Genomic DNA, 22278 nt, shown 5'->3' on the forward strand with positions numbered 1-22278 from the left:
GTCTTATTAGCTGTCCCTCAAATTGCGAGGGGCTGAAGCTCATTGGCTGAAACTTGAATTGCTAGGGGGCTGCCCCACGTGTGGGTAAATGTAGGAAAAAATGGCTCTGCACAGCTTCCAGAAACACAAACAGACCCTACAGAGCCCCAGGACAGCAACACAATTTGACCCAACCAAATCAGTCGCTTTCAAAAGGTGCTATCTAGAACCTAAAAGGGTTCTTCGGCTGTCCCATAGGAGAACCCTTTGAATAACTATTTTTGTTTCCAGGTAGAGCCCTTTTGATTCCAGGTAGAACCCTTTTGGGTTCAATGTAGAACCCTTTCCACAGAGGGTTTTACATGGAACCCAAAAGGGTTATAATATCGGGACAGCCAAAGAACCCTTTTGGAATCCTTTTTCTAAGAGTGTAGAGATTTCTTGGCTAACTGAGGTAAGACAGTAATTCTGCTCATAGATTATGCATGTATGAACTACACATTGACACATCCAGCCCAAAGCAGCAGGTTTAAAAGACTTACTAGTCGCCAAAGTACCGTAGCATGTCTTTAAATCTTAGGGCAACTTCTACTTTTATCTTCTTATCTGGTTTCAAAGGTTGAATAATACGACATCTGTAGCCGCTACTCAGACTGTGATGTCCAAAAATAAGTTATTTGATCTTCCTGAGACATCACACAGTATCTTATCGATGCATACAAAATGGAATTCCTTGTCCTGGATTGACTTCAAACGAAGTGAATGCTGCTCTGATGTGAAAGGAATCCCTAGCATTTTCAAGGTTGGAAGAATATGTCTCCTTTTTGGAAAATAGAATGTGAAGCGATTGTAGAATTAGCAGAATATTCCTCATAAATTGGTCAAAATAGGAATGCAATGAGTTGAGACATCAGAGAGAGAGAGAGAGACTTCCACAAAGCTCTGAACGATCTGAGAGACAAGGCAAGAATTCACAAAATAGGACAAACACCAAATTGAGACTCTGCATGCATAATTCTGCAGAAAATATCCCCCAAAACACTGCCCAGAAAATGAGGTGGAAACTGAGCTTCACTTCCTAACCTCCTGCCAAATGTATGACCATATTAGAGACACATATTTCCTGTGAAATGTCTTTATTCTTTTTGAACTTTTGTCAGTGTAATGTTTACTGTTCATTTTTTGTTTATTTCACTTTTGTTTATTATCTATTTCAACTGCTTTGGCAATATAAACATATGTTTCACATGCCAATAAAGCTCTTAAATTGAAATGAGAGAGAGACAGCGAGAGAGAGAGAGACAGAGACAGAGACCGAGGAGAGAGAGAGATCATGGCCGCATGATCAAAAGAACATCTTGCTTAACTGCAGGGATTTGAAAAACAGCCAGGATTGGCCTTCTAAAATAAATCCAGAACAGGGGAGAGAGTCAGACAGACTGTTGTGGTGAAGAAGAAGAAGACATTACCTCAATTAACTTATCTAGCAGAGAGAGGAATGAAGACAAGTCATTTAAAGAGCAAACACAGGGGGCCTGAGCCAGCCTTATCAAACACATTAACACACAGTTATTTGGAAAGGGAGAAAGCAAGCTCATCCTTACTATGGTGGGTGTTTAAACACAGGGGCTAATTCATCAGATTATATAGGCTGTATTGTTCTACCTAAATGCTTTAGACAAATGAGCGGTGATATGCCACTGGGTTAAATGGTTTCTTAACACAGAAGGTAGGACTTGGCTTGCATTTCAAAAAGCTATCGATGGTAGCTCACTCTGTTATCACATAGTGTTGTAAAATCTCAACACTATCTCTAATTTCTCCTGTTCTTTTCCAATATAAGAGTAACCACGTGAAATGTGTTTTCATATTCATACTATAGGCAACCAACTGCACTGTACTCTTGACTCCGGGCAGAGTTGGGTTGCCGAATACCCTTTATTTTTCACCTGGGGATAGTACTTATGATTGCAGTGAAGACAAAGTAGGTGGTAATTCAGGAAAAGTGCTGCAAGAAATACAGTCAAGCTGAAGAATTGCTCACTTACAGGAGCTGGTTAGATAGGCCTCCTGGAGAATATTTCTTCTCCCAGGAAGGAAGTGTGTCACTCTGACAGAGTGTAAAAGAGGAAAATCTGACGACTGATGAGGGCTGGCTGACTGCTAGTGTGGGATAAAACCACAGTAGCTATGGAAACTTAGAGAGGGGTAGGGAAACATTATAAGAAATAATGAGAGAGGGAGAGCGAGAGAGAGAGAGTGAGAAAGAAAGAAAGAAAGAGAAGTAGAGAGAGAGAGCAAGCGAGAGAGACTGTCATGAATTTTTGTTGTTATTATATAGCCCTCATCTTATTAGATGACAAGATGATTGTATGCTGTAAATATGTTGTTACAGTCTCCAGTCTCCTGAGAAATGAATGAGAACAAATGAATGGACTGAAAACCCCATACATAGAGACAGATTAACATGCTGCATCATGTCAACAGAAAGTTCCACATTCTCTTCAAATGGGAACGGTACTGTTGCAGTCAATAGTAAATGGAAAGGAAGTAAGAAAACTCTACAAGGGTTTAGACCAGGTATTAAAAGTGAACATTGATTGAATATTTTCTTTTAACACTGGTCCTCCCTCAAAGCATTTGAGGAGTCCTGTGAGTGATGCTACCTGAGGTCAATCGAGGTTAGAGAGACCTAGGGGGTCCAGATATCTAATGGCCAGGTCTCGTTGGTGATAGAAACCAAATGTATAACACACCGTACATTAGAGGAGCCAACATTGAACAACCACATTTTCATGTATTTTTATAGAAAACTGTTTATGAGCAAAACGGTATGGGGGACTGAAACTGGGAGGTCAAGCCAAGGTCAGTGAGGCTACATGGGAGAGTCCTCAAGTCTAGGTGAGCCGAGGATGGGAGGATCCACAGTCACGTCAGCATCCTATCTATTCTTTTTTCTCTCCCTCTCAAGCTGATCACAGAATTTTCCTCTCTCCTCTCCTCTCCTGTCCTGTCCTGTCCTGTCCTGTCCTGTCCTGTCCTGTCCTGTCCTGTCCTCTCCTCTCCTCTCCTCTCCTCTCCTCTCCTCTCCTCTCCTCTCCTCTCCTCTCCTCTCCTCTCCTCTCCGCTAACGTCAGAGGAGGCCAAATCTTCTTTAACATAGCAGAAAGAGCATAAGTGCCTCTTAAGTGCAGCAAAGACTCTCCTTCCAGTGACTCAGCACAGCAGAGAAGGCAGCGCAAAGCAAGACTGTGGAGTGGATGAGTGGATGACGGACAAGGAGAAGACTTGTTGTATCGTTTAAGCCCACAGCAGGACTGGAAGCCTTCCACTGGCCTAAATGTGGCCAGCTTCCCTCCCCTGTGTGTGTGTGTGTGTGTGTGTGTGTGTGTGTGTGTGTGTGTGTGTGTGTGTGTGTGTGTGTGTGTGTGTGTGTGTGTCAGCCCAGTTAGTATAATTAAACATGATTCTTTGCATCGGAGAGAGGACCACTCCCTGTCTGTGCATTACATTATGGCTGCATTTCCAAGAGCAGACATTACATTGATGTGCTTTTGTTTACACTAACAAATAAGTATTCCATACAGTCCTGGCTTACAATATAACACCTGGGTGGGTGTGTTCTTTTAAACTGTGGCAATCGATACATGCCAACCTGTGAAACCCTAACAGTGCAGTGGGACTGCTTTACAACAGACAGAATGGGAATAGTGAATGGGAATAGTGAATGGGAGTAGTGAAAATGGAGAGAGTGTTAGAAATTGGGGTTTTCAGAAAGTATGTTGGATGGCCTGTGTATTTACAGTATGTATACAGTGGCAGATAGGTGGAGTGAGAGGGAGAGTGTTAATACAGGGTGTGGTTCCAGCCAGTACCTTGGACGGCCTGCAGTTTGTGGGTCTGGATGATGATGCAGAGCTGCAGGACCAGCTGAGGAGCGCTCTCCAGGAAGGTGGCCAGGAGATGCAGCATGCTGACGTCAGCGAACTCGTACACCATCCTCCAGTAGAACCTCCAGCGGTCATGGTCCCCACTGCGCCGGCTCCGGATGCCCAGGTAGATGGCATGGAAATACCTGGAATAAAAGGAAACAATTCATCCATGAGCCAAATTACAGTTCCACCGAGGATTTACCCCAGTGTTTTAACCAATAGGCTCAAACTTTTCTGTTTCAATCTACACGGGCTGGCCCCATGTCTCACTGGGCCATGACTCCAGTGGACCAGCTCTGACTTGGAGCCAAGGCAAGGCCCTGTGTACTTTTCAGCCAACATTTACATAACAAAGGCTAACTGTGGACTTTAACACCTTCTTACAAAACAGCCCTGATGACGCAGATGTTGTTGATTCTCCTCTGTTGTGTCACACTCCTGATGAAAACACAATAACACTGGAGCTTACGTTAACATAAAACACTGGTGACACCCTGGTGTGGGGGTAAGTCTAGACGGAAAAGCACCAGCAGTGACCTTGTCAAAAAGTCTGGATCTTTTGGCGTAACAGCTAAGAATCCCCTGTTCGGTTATACATGTAGAGTATATAAAGAATCATATCATATTAGAGTTTTATACATGTACAGTATATAAAGAATCATATCATATTAGAGTTTTATACATGTACAGTATATAAAGAATCATATCATATTAGAGTTTTATACATGTACAGTATATAAAGAATCATATCATATTAGAGTTTTATACATGTACAGTATATAAAGAATCATATCATATTAGAGTTTTATACATGTACAGTATATAAAGAATCATATCATATTAGAGTTTTATACATGTACAGTATATAAAGAATCATATCATAGAGTTTTATACATGTACAGTATATAAAGAATCATATCATAGAGTTTTATACATGTACAGTATATAAAGAATCATATCATATTAGAGTTTTATACATGTACAGTATATAAAGAATCATATCATAGAGTTTTATACATGTACAGTATTTAAAGAATCATATCATATTACAGTTTTCATGCAGCCCTTGTCATCTCTCTTCATTCTTTTACAATTCTATCTACAATTCATTTGACCAGGATTAATTTCTCATATTGGGTTTTACAGTTCCTATGCAACAGAATGCATTTAGCAGTAAGAGGCTGCCTGCTGTTGTGTTGTGTTATCCTGTGTGTTAGGTATACCTAAGGATGCACATGGATTTGGTGTGAATTACGTAGTGCTATTGCAGTTGATCCTGTGAATACTGACAGTGTGGCAAGAAACAAACACAGAGACAGTGATGTGATTGTTAAGTAAATTTAATAATGTTTTTGATAAACACTATCGTTCAAAAGTTTGGGGTCACTTAGAAATGTCCTTGTTTTTGAAAGAAAAGCATTTTTTTTGTCCATTAAAATAACATAAAATTGATCAGAAATACAGTGTAGACATTGTTAATGTTGTAACTGACTATTGAAGCTGAAAACGGCATATTTTTTATGGAATATCTACAGTTGAAGTCGGAAGTTTACATACACTTAGGTTGGAGTCATTAAAACTAGTTTTTCAACCACTCCACAAATTTATTGTTTAACAAACTATAGTTTTGGCAAGTCGGTTAGGACATCTACTTTGTGCATGACACAAGTAATTTTTCCAACAATTTTTTACAGACAGATTATTTCACTTATAATTCACTGTATCACAATTCCAGTGGGTCAGAAGTTAACATATACTAAGTTGACTGTGCCTTTAAACAGCTTGAAAAATTCCAGAAAATGATGTCATGGCTTTAGAAGCTTCTGTTAGGCTAATTGACATCATTTGAGTCAATTGGAGGTGTACCTGTGGATGTATTTCAAGGCCAACCTTCAAACTCAGTGCCTCTTTGCTTGACATCATGGGAAAATCAAAAGAAATCAGCCAAGACCTCAGAAAGAAAATTGTAAACCTACACAAGTCTGGTTCATCCTTGGGAGCAATTTCCAAATGCCTGAAGGTAGCACGTTCATCTGTACAAACAATAGTATGCCATAAAAAAGCCAGACACTGTTTGCAACTGCACATGGGGACAAAGATCATACTTTTTGGAGAAATGTCCTCTGGTCTGATGAAACAAAAATAGAACTGTTTGGCCATAATGACCATTGTTATGTTTGGAGGAAAAAGGGGGAAGCTTGCAAGCTGAAGAACACCATCCCAACCGTGAAGCACGGGGGTGGCAGCATCATGTTGTGGGGGTGCTTTGCTGCAGGAGGGACTGGTGCACTTCACAAAATACATGGCATCATGAGGATGGAAAATTATGTGGATATATTGAAGCAACATCTCAAGACATCAGTCAGGAAGTTAAAGCTTGGTTGCAAATGGGTCTTCCAAATGGACAATGACCCCAAGCATACTTCCAAAGTTGTGGCAAAATGGCTTAAGGACAACAAAGTCAAGGTATTGGAATGGTCATCACAAAGCCCTGGCCTCAATCCTATAGAACATTTGAGGGCAGAACTGAAAAAGTGTGTGCGACCAAGGAGGCCTACAAACCTGAGTCAGTTACACCAGCTCTGTCAGGAGGAATGGGCCAAAATTCACCCAACTTATTGTGGGAAGCTGGTGGAAGGCTACCCGAAAGGTTTGACCCAAGTTAAACAATTTAAAGGCAATGCTACCAAATACTAATTGAGTGGATGTAAACGTCTGACCCACTGGGAATGTGATAAAAGAAATAAAAGCTGAAATAAATAATTCTCTCTACTATTATTCTGACATTTCACATTCTTAAAATAAAGTGGTGATCCTAACTGACCTAAGACAGGGAATTGTTACTGGGATTAAATGTCAGGAATTGTGAAAAACTGAGTTTAAATGTATTTGACTAAGATGTACGTAAAATTCCGACTTCAACTGTACATAGGCGTACAGAGGCCCATTATCAGCAACCATCTCTCCTGTGTTCCAATGGCACGTTGTGTTAGCTAATCCAAGTTGATAATTTTAAAAGGCTTATTGATCATTAGAAAACCCTTTTGCAATTATGTTAGCACAGCAGAAAACAGTTGTGCTGATTAAAGAAGCAATAAAACTGGCCTTCTATAAACTAGTTGAGTATCTGTAGCATCAGCATTTGTGGGTTAGATTACAGGCTCAAAATGGTCAGAAACAAAGAACTTTCTTCTGAAACTCGTCAGTCTATTCTTGTTCTGAGAAATGAAGGCTATTCCAGGTGAGAAATTGCCAAGAAACTGAAGATCTTGTACAACGCTGTGTACTACTCCCTTCACAGAACACGCAAACTGTCTCTAACCAGAATAAAAAGAGAAGTGGGAGGCTCCGGTGCACAACTGAGCAAGAGGACAAGTACATTAGAGTGTCTAGTTTGAGAAACAGATGCCTCACAAGTCTTCAACTGGCAGCTTCATTAAATAGTACCTGCAAAACACCAGTCTCAACGTAAACAGTGAAGAGGCAACTCCGGGATGCTGGCCTTCAAGTTCCTCTGTCCAGTGTCTGTGTTCTTTTGCCCATCTTAATCTTTTCTTTTTATTTGCCAGTCTGAGATATGTTTTTTTCTTTGCAACTCTGCCTAGAAGGCCAGCATCCCAGAGTCGCATCTTCACTGTTGTTGATGATACTGGTGTTTTGCGTGTTTCAAAAACCCACAAAATCTTTGAATGGTAGTGTACATGTACATTTAACCTGTCATTGCAAATTAATAAATACATTAAAGAATAAAGACCAATTGTTTTCTAAAAGTGGACTTAATTGTTACACGGTAAGAATGTCTCAAATGGCACTTAAGTTGAGTTAACCTCTGCATTGGCCCTTCTCTCCCTCCATCTCTCTCCCCCCCCGGACAGAAACCAGCTATCCGTTCACTTGTTCTAGGCTACCCATAAGGTTCTGGTAAAAAGTAGTGCATTATATAGGGAATAGGGTGCCATTTGGGACTTAGCCCTTGAGTGGATGGAGTCCACTCTAATCTGCTAGCTATTCCCAGCTAATTAACTATTTAAACAAAATGGCTTGAAAGAGCTTTTTTCTCAAACATACATTTTTAAAGCTAAAGAGAGAGCAAAGTTCAGAATGAATATGAGCTATTGACTACATCTACACCAATCTATTAATTGAAATTGTCACACACATACACAAAATATTATGCTCCACTGTTAGTCTGGGCAACGTTCCAAACATAACCCCCCAGAATCTACCGTCTCACCCTGGGGCAATTTCAGTACTGCATCTACTACTCCATCACATGAGAATATGTTGAGGGGAAGCCAACTTCGCGACTAATTAGTCTGTGTTTTGGTGCCCATTCTGCACTCTGCATATTTGCACTCTATAATTTCTGGTACGTCTCTAAATCAAGAGCACTGATATTACGCACATTTTGTCACAAATATCCACATACAAGTGCTGCATCTGTAATGCTAAATGATTGAACTGCAGGTGTGTATTTTCACAAAACTGCTGCATTGACTGTTTTATAAGTGCCTCATTAAAGATGTAGGATGGATCTTAATTTGATCACCCTGTTGCAGTAGAACTATCCTGCAACGCAGGACATTTTAAACTTGTAGTGTATTTGAGGTTTAAAAAGGCTTCTAAAGTTTGTAATTTTACAAATAATTCCAAAAGTAATTTCCACAAATTCCAGACTTGCTATAAGAAACTGGCTCAAATTAAGATCCTACATCTGTAACTGTGTGTTATAGAGTACCACAGTCTGAGTCATAATACCCATAAAACCTAGCGGTCAAACAGGCAAATGGTTCCAATCGTTTTTCCACCATTCATTTTTCCCATTGGGGATTTTAGGGCTGTGTTTTGTGTAGGCTTACCCTGGTTTGATGTTGTGATAACCGTGTAAATGTGACCATTATCAATATATAATCGCCTGTATTTACCCCCAAAAAATGAAATGCTAATTAGCTGCTAATGTGGCTATCATAAAGAACTACAAATGCCATGATGATCTTGACAAGACTGCTGAATCGAGGCAAAGGTAAGAATATCTGGATCAACTATCTAATGTTAGCTAAATGTAGTCATGAAAACATTAGCTACATTTCTTTAAATGGACAATTACGTGAACTGTCTTGTGTAAGCCTTTGACACAATAGCTGTTAGTAAAGGTGTCAGCTCGAGATGACGTGCAGAAGCTTGCAAGGATTTGTAGTTTTGCATGATGTCTGATGCAAATTAGCATACATCAGAGTAAATAGAGTCGAATATGTCGATAAAAGTCACCTTGTCCAAAATATATTTACATAGTTATCAAAACGTCACGCCAGTGTAAGCCTACATGAAACACCGCCCTTATTTTAAGTAAAATAAAATAACCTATGAAAAAATGAATGATAGAAAAATGATTGGAATCATTTCCCTGTTTCACCGCAAGATTTTATGGGTATGACACCTCCACTGTGGGGCTTTATACGCAACACCACTTTGAAAGAACTGTGTTTGAATACTTATAGTTGAAGTCGGAGGTTTACATACACCTTAGCCAAATACATTTAATAAACTCACTTTTTCACAATTCCTGATGTTTAATCCCAGTATAAATTCCCTGTCTTAGGTCAGTCAGGATCACCACTTTATTTTAAGAATGTGAAATGCTGGAATAATAGTTGAGAATGATTTATTTCAGCTTTTATTTCTTTCATCACATTCCCAGTGGGTCAGACGTTTACATACACTCAATTAGTATTTGGTAGCATCGACTTTAAATTGTTTAACTTGGGTCAAATGTTTAGCCTTCCGCAAGCTTCCCACAATAAGTTGGGTGAATTTTGGCCCATTTCTCCTGACAGAGCTGGTGTAACTGACTCAGGTTTGTAGGCCTCCTTGCTCGCACACACTTTTTCAGTTCTGCCCACACATTTTCTATAGGATTGAGGTCAGGGCTTTGTGATGGCCACCCCAATACATTTTCCATTTGGAAGACCCATTTGCGACCAAGCTTTAACTTCCTGACTGATGTCTTGAGATGTTGCTTCAATATATCCACATAATTTTCCTGCCTCATGATGCCATCTATTTTGTGAAGTGCACCAGTCCCTCCTTCAGCAAAGCACCCCCACAACATGATGCTGCCAACCCTGTGCTTCACGGTTGGGATGGTATTTTTCGACTTGCAAGCCTCCCCCTTTTTCCTCCAAACATAACAATGGTCATTATGGCCAAAAAGTTATATTTTTGTTTCATCAGACCGAAGGACATTTCTCCAAAAAGTACGATCTTTGTCCCCATGTGCAGTTGCAAACCGTAGTCTGGCTTTTTTATGGTAGTTTTGGAGAGGTGGCTTCTTCCTTGCTGAGAGGCCTTTCAGGTTATGTCGATATAGGACTTGTTTTACTGTGGATATATATACTTTTGTACCTGTTTCCTCCAGCATCTTCACAAGGTCCTTTGCTGTTGTTCTGGGATTGATTTGCACTTTTTGAATCAAAGTACGTTCATATCTAGGAGACAGAATGCGTCTCCTTCCTGAGCGGTATGATGGCTGTGTGGTCCCGTGGTGTTTATACTTGCGTACTATTGTTTGTACAGATGAACAGGGTACCTTCAGGCGTTTGAAAATTGCTCCCAAGGATGAACCAGACTTGTGGAGCACTACCATTTTTTTCTGAGGTCTTGGCTGATTTCTTTTGATTTTCCCATGATGTCAAGCAAAATAGACACTGAGTTTGAAGGTAGGCCTTGAAATACATCCACAGGTACACCTCCAATTGACTCAAATGATGTCAATTAGCCTAACAGAAGCTTCTAAAGCCATGACAACATTTTCTGGAATTTTCCAAGCTGTTTAAAGGCACAGTCAACTTAGTGTATGTAAACTTCTGACCCACTGGAATTGTGATACAGTGAATTATAAGTGAAATAATCTGTCTGTAAACAATTGTTGGACAAATTACTTGTGTCATGCACAAAGTAGATGTCCTAACCGACTTGCCAAAACGAATAGTTTGTTGACAAGAAATTTGTGGAGTGGTTGAAAAACGAGTTTTAATGACTCCAACCTAAGTGTATGTAAACTTCTGACTTCAACTGTAGATATTCCATTAAAAATCAGCCGTTTTACAGCTGCAATAGTCAGTTACAACATTAAATGTCTAGACTGTATTTCTGATCAATTTGATGTTATTTTAAATGGACAAAAAATTTGCTTTTCTTTCAAAAACAAGGACATTTCTAAGTGACCCCAAACTTTTGAACGATAGTGTTTATCAAAAACATTATTAAATTTACTTAACAATCACATCACTGTCTCTGTGTTTGTTTCTTGCCACACTCTGTCAGTATTCACAGGATCAACTGCAATAGCACTACATAATTCACACCAAATCCATATGCATCCTTAGGTATACCTAACACACAGGATAACACAACACAACAGCAGGCAGCCTCTTACTGCTAAATGCATTCTGTTGCACAAAGTAGATGTCCTTACCGACTTGCCAAAACTATAGTTTGTTGACAAGAAATTTGTGGAGTGGTTGAAAAACGAGTTTTAATGACTCCAACCTAAGTGTATGTAAACTTCTGACTTCAACTGTATATTTTGTTTATCGATTTGTACTTATCACAACATTTCACCTGTGAACAAACTGTGTTTATGTTTCTCTAGTAAAAACCAAATACAAACAGTGAGCATTATGCATTTCATTGATATGAATTCAAGGTTTGCGAGTTGAGTTCAACTTTCTGTGACTCTGTTTTTGTCTTAAAGTCTCCGAGGTCAGCTAAGGATCACTATGGTAACTACACTTCAGAGATTTCTAAGAATCCCATTTCCCATTTCAAAACAGAGCCCCAAAGACAGGATGCTTAGGAAAATTTGATCTATAAACAACAATTCTGACTAGGTTGACTGTCATTGCTAAAGGTCAATGACTGAATATGGCCCAATTGAAATGTAGCCAGACTGTGAATTGTTACACTGGCTGTTTTTTCAGGAAGCTGTATGGCCCGGAAATAGTTTCCAACAAAGGCCCTGCCTACTGGCACCTGCGTTGTATTCATTTGGCAACAAATGGAAGATAGAAGGACTGAAACAGGAAGGGACAACCTGAACTTGTCCAACAAAAAAATGCTTGTTTACCATTTTTGATTGAAGAATGTTTTAAAAAGCTTTGCTAAACTGTGCCCTAATGTATACGACCCTGCCAGCCCTGCCCCAGCCCCAGCCCTAGTGCCAGATTACCCATTCCCAGGGTGTCTCTGGGGGCCTCACACAGACACATTATTCCCCTGACCCACCAAGGCACCCAGCCAACCAAAGCAGCATACTCGCACTCACAAGCAACAGAGAGATGAACAAACAATGACCTGCACTAAATGGGTCAAGCAAATCCATGCCAGCCCCTTGTTTTATGACATACATTTTTTATTTTATTTTATTTATTTATTTAACCTTTATTTAACTAGGCAAGACTGACACGCTTCGTGTCAGTCTTTAGCAACCATAAATCTTTGTTTACAATGGTTGTAGTACTGAGTGAAAATATTCCCTAGGATGGTTTTTGAGCTAATGATTTTATTTTGAAGTTTGTACAATGATGTAAACTAACGGATTATACACTGCTCAAAAAAATAAAGGGAACACTAAAATAACACATCCTAGATCTGAATGAATGAAATAATCTTATTAAATACTTTTATCTTTACATAGTTGAATGTGCTGACAACAAAATCACACAAAAATAATCAATGGAAATCCAATTTATCAACCCATGGAGGTCTGGATTTGGAGTCACACTCAAAATGAAAGTGGAAAACCACACTACAGGCTGATCCAACTTTGATGTAATGTCCTTAAAACAAGTCAAAATGAGGCTCAGCAGTGTGTGTAGCCTCCACTTGCCTGTATGACCTCCCTACAACGCCTGGGCATGCTCCTGATGAGGTGGCGGATGGTCTCCTGAGGGATCTCCTCCCAGACCTGGACTAAAGCATCCGCCAACTCCTGGACAGTCTGTGGTGCAACGTGGCGTTGGTGGATGGAGCGAGACATGATGTCCCAGATGTGCTCAATTGGATTCAGGTCTGGGGAACGGGCGGGCCAGTCCATAGCATCAATGCCTTCCTCTTGCAGGAACTGCTGACACACTCCAGCCACATGAGGTCTAGCATTGTCTTGCATTAGGAGGAACCCAGGGCCAACCGCACCAGCATATGGTCTCACAAGGGTTCTGAGGATCTCATCTCGGTACCTAAAGGCAGTCAGGCTACCTCTGGCGAGCACATGGAGGGCTGTGTGGCCCCCCAAAGAAATGCCACCCCACACCATGACTGACCCACCGCCAAACCGGTCATGCTGGAGGATGTTGCAGGCAGCAGAACGTTCTCCACGGCGTCTCCAGACTGTCACGTCTGTCACATGTGCTCAGTGTGAACCTGCTTTCATCTGTGAAGAGCACAGGGCGCCAGTGGCGAATTTGCTAATCTTGGTGTTCTCTGGCAAATGCCAAACGTCCTGCACGGTGTTGGGCTGTAAGCACAACCCCCACCTGTGGATGTCGGGCCCTCATACCACCCTCATGGAGTCTGTTTCTGACCATTTGAGCAGACACATGCACATTTGTGCCCTGCTGGAGGTCATTTTGCAGGGCTCTGGCAGTGCTCCTCCTGCTCCTCCTTGCACAAAGGCGGAGGTAGCGGTCCTGCTGCTGGGTTGTTGCCCTCCTATGGCCTCCTCCACGTCTCCTGATGTACTGGCCTGTCTCCTGGTAGCGCCCCCATGCTCTGGACACTACGCTGACAGACACAGCAAACCTTCTTGCCACAGCTCGCATTGATGTGCCATCCTGGATGAGCTGCACTACCTGAGCCACTTGTGTGGGTTGTAGACTCCGTCTCATGCTACCACTAGAGTGAAAGCACCGCCAGCATTCAAAAGTGACCAAAACATCAGCCAGGAAGCATAGGAACTGAGAAGTGGTCTGTGGTTACCACCTGCAGAACCACTTCTTTATTGGGGGTGTCTTGCTAATTGCCTATAATTTCCACCTGTTGTCTATTCCATTTGCACAACAGCATGTGAAATTTATTGTCAATCAGTGTTGCTTCCTAAGTGGACAGTTTGATTTCACAGAAGTGTGATTGACTTGGAGTTACATTGTGTTGTTTAAGTGTTCCCTTTATTTTTTTGAGCAGTATATTTAATTACTGAGTATCACATCATTCCTCACAAGACTACAGTATTTTATAATCTCTAAACTCATGAAACATACTGCCACCAAGCTTACCCATGATGAATCCAGATACATGCAAATTGAGCACTTTCTTGTCTCTCAATAGAAGGTGAAATCGAGGGACATCTCATGCTAGTTCATTTCCTCCATTGATTTCCTGAGAAGGAGGAAAGAGGCCCTTTCACGTCAAGAACTACCTGCCTCTCCCTTTAGGAAGCCACTCATCATAACCACTGGTGTGTACTACAGTACAGCAAGGACAGCCAATTTATGTCGATGGAATCTACCATAATACTTGCTTTGGGGTCTCTCTAATTGGAGCACTTGCTCTATAAAACCCCCATCAAAAGATGTAGTGTTGTGTTTTAAGTAAGCTATAAAACAAGTGGTCCAGCCATTGCTTTAGGTACAAGCCAAGCATCTAACCTCCTCTGTCCATTAGACAATTATTTTATAGAATAACTAAAAAGCTTCTTTCACAAACGTTCTTATTACAGAGATGTATGGAGAAGAGAACCTCTGTGTTATACAGAATCCTTACAAACATCTGTTACTCTTGCATTTATGCCTCTAAATTACACTAAGTGAATGTTTTAGAAGTGTCAGAATAAATGTACATGATTTGGAATCCTGACCTATTTTTAGATAAGTCGAAACGTGCATGGAAATTATACACTTTCTTTACTGGGTCAAACAAAGCATTTTCAATTTAGCTGTGTTAGACCTCTGCAGATATACAGTGCATTTGTAAAGTATTCAGACCATTTGACTTTTCAAAATGTTGTTACGTTACATCCAAACAAAAACAGGTTTTTAGACATTTTTGCAAATGTATTAAAAATACACTAACGGTCAAAAGTTTTAGAACACCTACTCATTCAAGGGTTTTTCTTAATGTTTTACTGTTTTCTACATAGTAGAATAATAGTGAAGACATCAAAACTATGAAATAACACATATGGAATCATGTAGTAACCAAAAAGGTGTTAAACAAATCAAAATATAATTTAGATTGGAGATCCTTCAAAATAGCCACCCTTTCCCTTGATGACAGCTTTGCACACTCTTGGCATTCTCTCAACCAGCTTCACCTGGAATGCTTTCCCAACAGTCTTGAAGGAGTTCCCACATATGCTGAGCACTTGTTGGATGCTTTTCCTCCACTCTGTGGTCCAACTCATCCCAAACCATCTCAATTTGGTTGAGGCCGGGTAATTGAGGAGGCTAGGTCATCTGATGCAGCACTCAATTTAAATTTTTTTTAACCTTTATTTAACTAGGCAAGTCAGTTAAGAACAAATTCTTATTTACAATGACGACCTAGGAACAGTGGGTTAACTGCCTAGTTCATGGGCAGAACGACAGATTTTTACCTTGTCAGCTTGGGGATTCAATCTACCAACCTTTCGGATACTGGCCCAACGCTCTAACCACTAGACTACCTGCCGCCTCCATCACTCTCCTTCTTGGTAAAATAGACCTTACAGAGCCTGGAGGTGTGTTGGGTCATTGTCTTGTTGAAAAATAAATGATAGTCCCACTAAGCGCAAACCAAATGGGATGGCGTATCACTGCAGAATGTTGTGATAGCCATGCTGGTTAAATGTGCCTTGAATTCTAAATAAATCACAGACAGTGTCACCTGCAAAGCACCCCCACACCATCACACCTCCTCCTCCATGCTTTACGGAGGGAAATACACATGCAGAGATCATCTGTTCACTCACACCTGTGGCTCACAAAGACACGGCGGTTGGAACCAAAAATGTCCAATTTGGACTCCAGACCAAAGGACAAATTTCCACCGGTCTTATGTCCATTGCTTGTGTTTCTTGGTCCAAGCAAGTCTCTCCTTCTTATTGGTGTCCTTTAGTAGTGGTTTCTTTGCAGAAATTCGACCATGAAGGCCTGATTCACACAGTCTCCTCTGAACAGTTGATGTTGAGATGTGTCTGTTACTTGAACTCTGCAAAGCATTTATTTGGGCTGCAATTTCTGAGGCTGGTAACTCGAATGAACTTATCCTCTGCAGCAGAGGTAACTCTGGGTCTTCCTGTCCTGTGGCAGTCCTCATGAGAGACAGTTTCATCATAGCGCTTAATGGTTTTTGCGACTGCACTTGAAGAAACTTTCAAAGTTCTTGAAATTCTTTGTTTTGACTGACCTTCATGTCTTAAAGTAATGATGGACTTGGTCTTTTACCAAATAGGGCTATCTTCTGTATACCACCCCTACCTTGTCACAACACAACTGATTGTCTCAAACGCATTAAGAAGGAAAGAAATTCCACAAATTATCTTTCAACAAGGCACACCTGTTAATTGAAATGCGTTCAGGTGACTACCTCATGAAGCTGGTTGAGAGAATGCCAAGAGTGTGCAAAGCTGTCATCAAGGCAAAGGGTGGCTATTTGAAGAATCTCAAACATAAAACATATTTGATTTGTTTATTAACACTTTTCTGGTTACAACATGATTCCATGTTAAATGTGCCTTGAATTCTAAATAAATCACAGACAGTGTCACCTGCAAAGCACCCCCACACTATTCACTATTATTCTACACTGTACAAAATATCAAAAATAAAGAATCAAATCAAATCAAATTGTATTAGTCACATGCGTGTAGACAGGTGTAGACCTTACAGTGAAATGCTTACTTACAAGCCCCTAACCAAAAATGCAGTTTAAAAATATGAATAAGAAGTAAAAGGAACAAGTAATTAAAGAGCAGCAGAAAATAACAATAGCGAGACTATATACAGGGGGTACCGGTACAGAGTCAATGTGCGGGGGCACAGGTTATTTAATTTACCTTTATTTAACTAGGCAAGTCAGTTAAGAACAAATTCTTATTTTCAATGACGGCCTAGGAACAGTGGGTTAACTGCCTTGTTCAGGGGCAGAACGACAGAGTTGTACCTTCTTAGCTTGGGTATTCGATCCTGCAACCTTTCGGTTACTAGTCCAACGCTCGAAACCACTAGGCTACACTGCCGCTGCCAGTTAGTTGAGGTAATATGTACATGTAGGTAGAGTTATTAAAGTGACTATGCATAGATAATAACAGAGTAGCAGCGGCATAAAAGAGGGGGTGGGGGGGTGGGAAAAGTCAAATAGTCTGGGTAGCCATTTGATTAGATGTTCAGGAGTCTTATGGCTTGGGGGTAGAAGCTGTTTAGAAGCCTCTTGGACCTAGACTTGGCGCTCCGGTACCGTTTGCCGTGCGGCAGCAGAGAGAACAGTCTATGACTAGGGTGTCTGGAGTCACTGACAATTTATAGGGCCTTTCTCTGACACCGCCTGGTATAGAGGTCCTGGGTGGCAGGAAGCTTGGCCCCAGTGATGTACTGAGCCATACACACAACCCTCTGTAGTGCCTTGCGGTCAGAGGCTGAGCAGTTAACATACCAGGCAGTGATACAACCAGTCAGTATGCTCTCGATGGTGCAGCTGTACAACATTTTGAGGATCTGAGGACCCATGTCAAATCTTTTCAGTTTTGTCGTGCCCTCTTCACGACTGTCTTGGTGTGCTTGGACCATGTTAGTTTGTTGGTAATGTGGACACCAAGGAACCTGAAGCTCTCAACCTGCTCCACAACAGCCCCGTCGGTGAGAATGGGGGCGTGCTCGGTCCTCCTTTTCCTGTATTCCTCAATCATCTCCTTTGTCTTGATCACGCTGAGGGAGAGGTTGTTGTCCTGGCACCACATGGCCAGGTCTCTGACCCCCTCCCTATAGGCTGTATTGTCGTTGATCATGCCTACCACTGTTGTGTCATCACCAAACTTAATGATGGTGTTGGAGTCGTGTCTGGCCGTGCAGTCATGAGTGAACAAGGAGTACAGGAGGGGACTGAGCACGCACCCTTGAGGGGCCCCCATGTTGAGGATCAGCTTGGCGGATGTGTTGTTATCTACCCTTACCACCTGGGAGCGGCCCATCAGGAAGTCCAGGATCCAGTTTCAGAGGGAGGCGTTTATCCCAGGGTCCCTAGTTTATTGATGAGCTTTGATGGTGTTGTACACCAAATAAAAACCCTTGAATGAGTAGGTGTTCTAAAACCTTTGACCGGTAGTGTAAAATACTGAAATATCACATTTACATAAGTATTCAGACTCTTTACTTAGTACTTTGTTGAAGCACCTTTGGCCGAGATTACAGCCCTGAGTCTTCTTGGGTATGACGCTACGAGCTTCGCACACCTGCATTTGGGGAGTTTCTCTCATTCTTCTCTGCAGATCCTCTCAAGCTCTGTCAGGTTGGATGGGGAGAGTTGCTCCTCAGCTATTTTCAGTTCTCTCCAGAAATGTTCGATGGGGTTGAAGTCCGGGATCTGGCTTGGTCACTGAAGGACATTCAGAGACTTGTCCTGAAGCCACTCCTGCATTGTCCTAGCTGTGTGCTTAGGGTTGTTGTCCTGTTGGAAGGTGAACCTTCGCCCCAGTCTGAGGTCCTGAGTGCTCTGGTGCAGGTTTTCATCAAGGATCTCTCTGTACTTTGCTCCGTTCATCTTTGCCTCAATCCTGACTAGTCTCCGAGTCCCTGGGAACAGATTATGGCCGGGGAGGGCCCATGGAGAAAATGGAGCGAAGACCGGGAACGCTACCGATGAACACGACTGGCCTTGAAGCACGAGAGGCACCCCCAATAATTGTTTTGGGGGGGCACACGGGTAGTTTGGCTGGGCCAAGGGTGAGCCCTAAGCCAGCTCCCCGTGTTTATATGGAGGACCGTATGGAGTGGAGGGCGCCGTGTTTTGCTGAAATGCGCACAATCTCGCCCATACGCACGCACAGTCCAGTGCGAGTTATTCCAGCCCCTCGCAGATGCCGTGCTAGAGTGGGCATCCAGCCTGGTAGGAGGATGCCTGCGCAGCGCGTCTGGTCACCGGTGCGCCTCCTAGGACCAGGCTACCCTACGCCCGCTCTACGCACGGCAACCATCAGGCCCCTGCACAGCCCAGTTCGCTCTGTACCAGCACTCCGCTCATACAGGGCTACTAGTTCCATCCAGCCAGGACGGGTTGTGCAGGAGGTGAGATCAAGACCGCCTGTGCGCCTCCATGGCCCGGTGTTTCCAGTTCCTGTCTCTCGTGCGGACCCGGAAGTGCGAAACCCCAGTCTGGCACGTCCAGTACCAGCACCACGCACCAGGCTTCCAGTGCATCAGCCCAGTCCGACTCGTCCTGTTCCCACTCCCCGCACTAGCCCTGAGGTGCGTGTTCCCAGGCTGATACCTACAGTACCAGCACCACGCATCAGGCGGCCCGTCTGCCCGGATCAGCCAGAGTGGCCCGTCTGCCCGGAGCTGCCAGAGTGGCCCGTCTGCCCGGAGCTGCCAGAGTGGCCCGCCGCGCCGGATCTGCCAGAGTTGCCCGCCGCGCCGGATCTGCCAGAGTGGCCCGCCTGCCCGGAACCGAGGGGGTCTGCCTGTGACCTGGAACCGAGGGGGTCTGCCTGTGACCCGGAACCGAGGGGGTCTGCCTGTGACCCGGAACCGAGGGGGTCTGCCTGTGACCCGGAACCGAGGGGGTCTGCCTGTGACCTGGAACCGAAGGGGTCTGCCTGTGACCCAGAACCGGGTGAGTCTGCCTATGACCCGGAACCAAAGGAGTCTAGCAGCAACCCGGAACCAGGCCTCCCTTTAGTTTAGGGGGATTATTTTGTTGTTGTTTTGGGTTTTGTTTATTTATGAGGTGCATCCGGGGTCTGTACCTTTAGGAGGGGGTACTGTCACGTCCTGACCAGTATAAGGGTTATTTGTTATTGTAGTTTGGTCAGGACGTGGCAGAGGGCATTTGTTTGATGTGGTCTGAATGCTTTCCCGAATGCACTGTATTAGACTTTAGTATAACAATGTCTGGCTTGGAAGCTCTACAAATCTACAGACAAGCATGATTATGATAGTGGTAAAGTATTATGCAAACCACAAGGATACTTCCCTCCTGCCCTGTCAAAGATCAAATGACCTATTCAAGATTGATCAATCAAAAGAGGAATGCTTCAAATATCTTGACTTCACTTATTGCCAAAGAGCTGGGCATAAAAATCACACACAAATAACAGCAACAATAAACACAGCAGCAGATCCCATCCCTTCATGGGCTTAAGGTCTGTCTCTGTCTTCAGGCCAGTGGATAGACAGGTGTGTGTGTGCTGGTCCAGGTCCAGGTCTGCAAGGGGAAGCAGCAGAGTCTCAGTGGGATCTTCCTGCCTGACTTTCTCACTGAATGGGCTCCAGGCCCTGAACCACATAATGATGCACCCCATCCCACCCCCCTAACACGGTCATGAAGACCGACAGGACACTATCCCTCCTCACTCACTCACTGCTCCTCCACATTGTCAAAGCTAACTCAGAGATCATCTTCCCAGATTACCACACATGTTCTCGCCTGATAAAAAACAAAGCTAATCTTCCAGGTTGAACCGGGATACTATCATGATGAAATACTGTGCAATACCATAAAAGCCAATAATACTGCAGTACTGAATCAGTGGATGTCAGTAGGATCATTTGTTTGCTTATGACTAATTTCCTTTGAAAACATCTCCCCCTCATGGTAACTAACTACATATTTCATATCATCCACAGCACCAAGCCCCCCAGTATGCGCAGCGCTGGTTGTGGATGGATAACTGGATGGGTAACTGGCCTCTGGATGATGTTCATATTGCAGTGGAGGGCCAGGGCTTTGCATGGTGTGGTGATAATCGCCATTTTAAATGGGATTAGGCAGATGTTGTTGTGCATCCTTCCCTGAAATGGGATTATTTCTACAGCTCAGCCGATGCCAGTCTGAAGAGTGGCTCAAGAGACGTGCATAGAGCAACAATGCCTGTGGATGGGCCCATAGTTTACTGTATACTGTACACACAACATGCCTGCCTGTGTAGAAACCCATAATATACACACTCATTCAAATAGGTGAATACACACAAAATAGACCTGCGTCTATGTTAGAGGGAAGGGCTGAGCTAGAGCACAGACAGGGTTTATGCCCCAAGTTGTTCTCATAACAAACACTGACGTTGTCCAAATTGCACCAGCCTCAGAAAGTGATTATGACAGACACCACACAGGACTATGTGACTGCCTGCCTGACTGACTTTGTGAGGCTAAAGGCTAGTCCATCTGCATGCAGGCCTGAAGCGTGCAGGACAGGGAAGCATCCTCACAGACCGTGCATGCCAACTCACAGGATCAGAGGAGACCAAGCTCTGATAGCTCTACCAGCTCAGAACTTTGGATCACCGTATTTCAAATCAGTAGGGTTTCCTAAAACACTCCTAAAAACGTCTGTTATCTCCTACATCCATGAGTACGGATTGTAGAGTCACAAGCTTGATGTAATCATTGTGTGCTAGGAATATTGGACCATATACTACACTTTTGACTACTTTAATACACATAAGTGAATTTGTCAAAATACTTTTGGTCCCCTAAAACGGGGTGACTGTGTACAAAAAGTGCTGTAATTTCTAAACGGTCCACCCGATATGGATGAAAATACCCTCCAATTAAAGCTGATAGTCCGCACCTTAATCTCATTGTTTCATTTGAAATCGAAAGTGCTGGAGTACAGAGACAAAACAAGAACAAAATGTGTCACTGTCTCAATACTTTTGGAGCTCACTGTATATTTCTTAGAGATTTGCATTTGCTGTGACACAATAAACAACTATTTCATTATTCATGTGGCTTGTGACAGCAGCCACACTAGATATTGTGAAAATGATTTGTGAGTTCTAGTCATTATTATTCTTTACAACGCTACTCCTCTTACAGTGTTTAAGATAGAAACGTGCTCAAACTTTAAAGGGATTCTTCTGGATTTTGGCAATGAGGCCCTTTATCTACTTCTCCAGTTAAATTAACTCTTGGATACCATTTTTATTACTCTGTGTCCAGTACTAAGGAAGTTAGTGGTAGTTTCGCGAGCCAATGCTAACTAGCATTAGCGCAATGGCTAGCAGTCAATTGGTATCTGTTACAGATACCTATAGAGTACCTCTAACTTCATACTGGACACAAACTTTTATCAACTTTAACTATATATATATATATAATATGCTTCAAGCTAGATACACCAAACCAACATGTTCAGGCTATCCTAACTTCAAAGTCTTTAAAACTTTAACTATAAC

At 42.6% G+C, this 22278-nt stretch overlaps 1 protein-coding gene across 1 annotated transcript in view; it reads right to left on the reverse strand.

Moving 5' to 3' along the window:
- LOC106599359 (XK-related protein 4) overlaps positions 1 to 22278 on the reverse strand; it is a 95907-nt gene that overhangs the window by 14926 nt on the left and 58703 nt on the right. Inside the window, exon 2 of the mRNA XM_014190558.2 lies at positions 3855 to 4054. Within this exon, the coding sequence (XP_014046033.2) occupies positions 3855 to 4054 (200 nt within the window). The remainder of the gene's footprint in view (positions 1 to 3854; positions 4055 to 22278) is intronic.

The sequence above is a fragment of the Salmo salar genome, chromosome ssa03, assembly GCF_905237065.1.
Source record: "Salmo salar chromosome ssa03, Ssal_v3.1, whole genome shotgun sequence".
Lineage (NCBI taxonomy): Eukaryota > Metazoa > Chordata > Actinopteri > Salmoniformes > Salmonidae > Salmo > Salmo salar.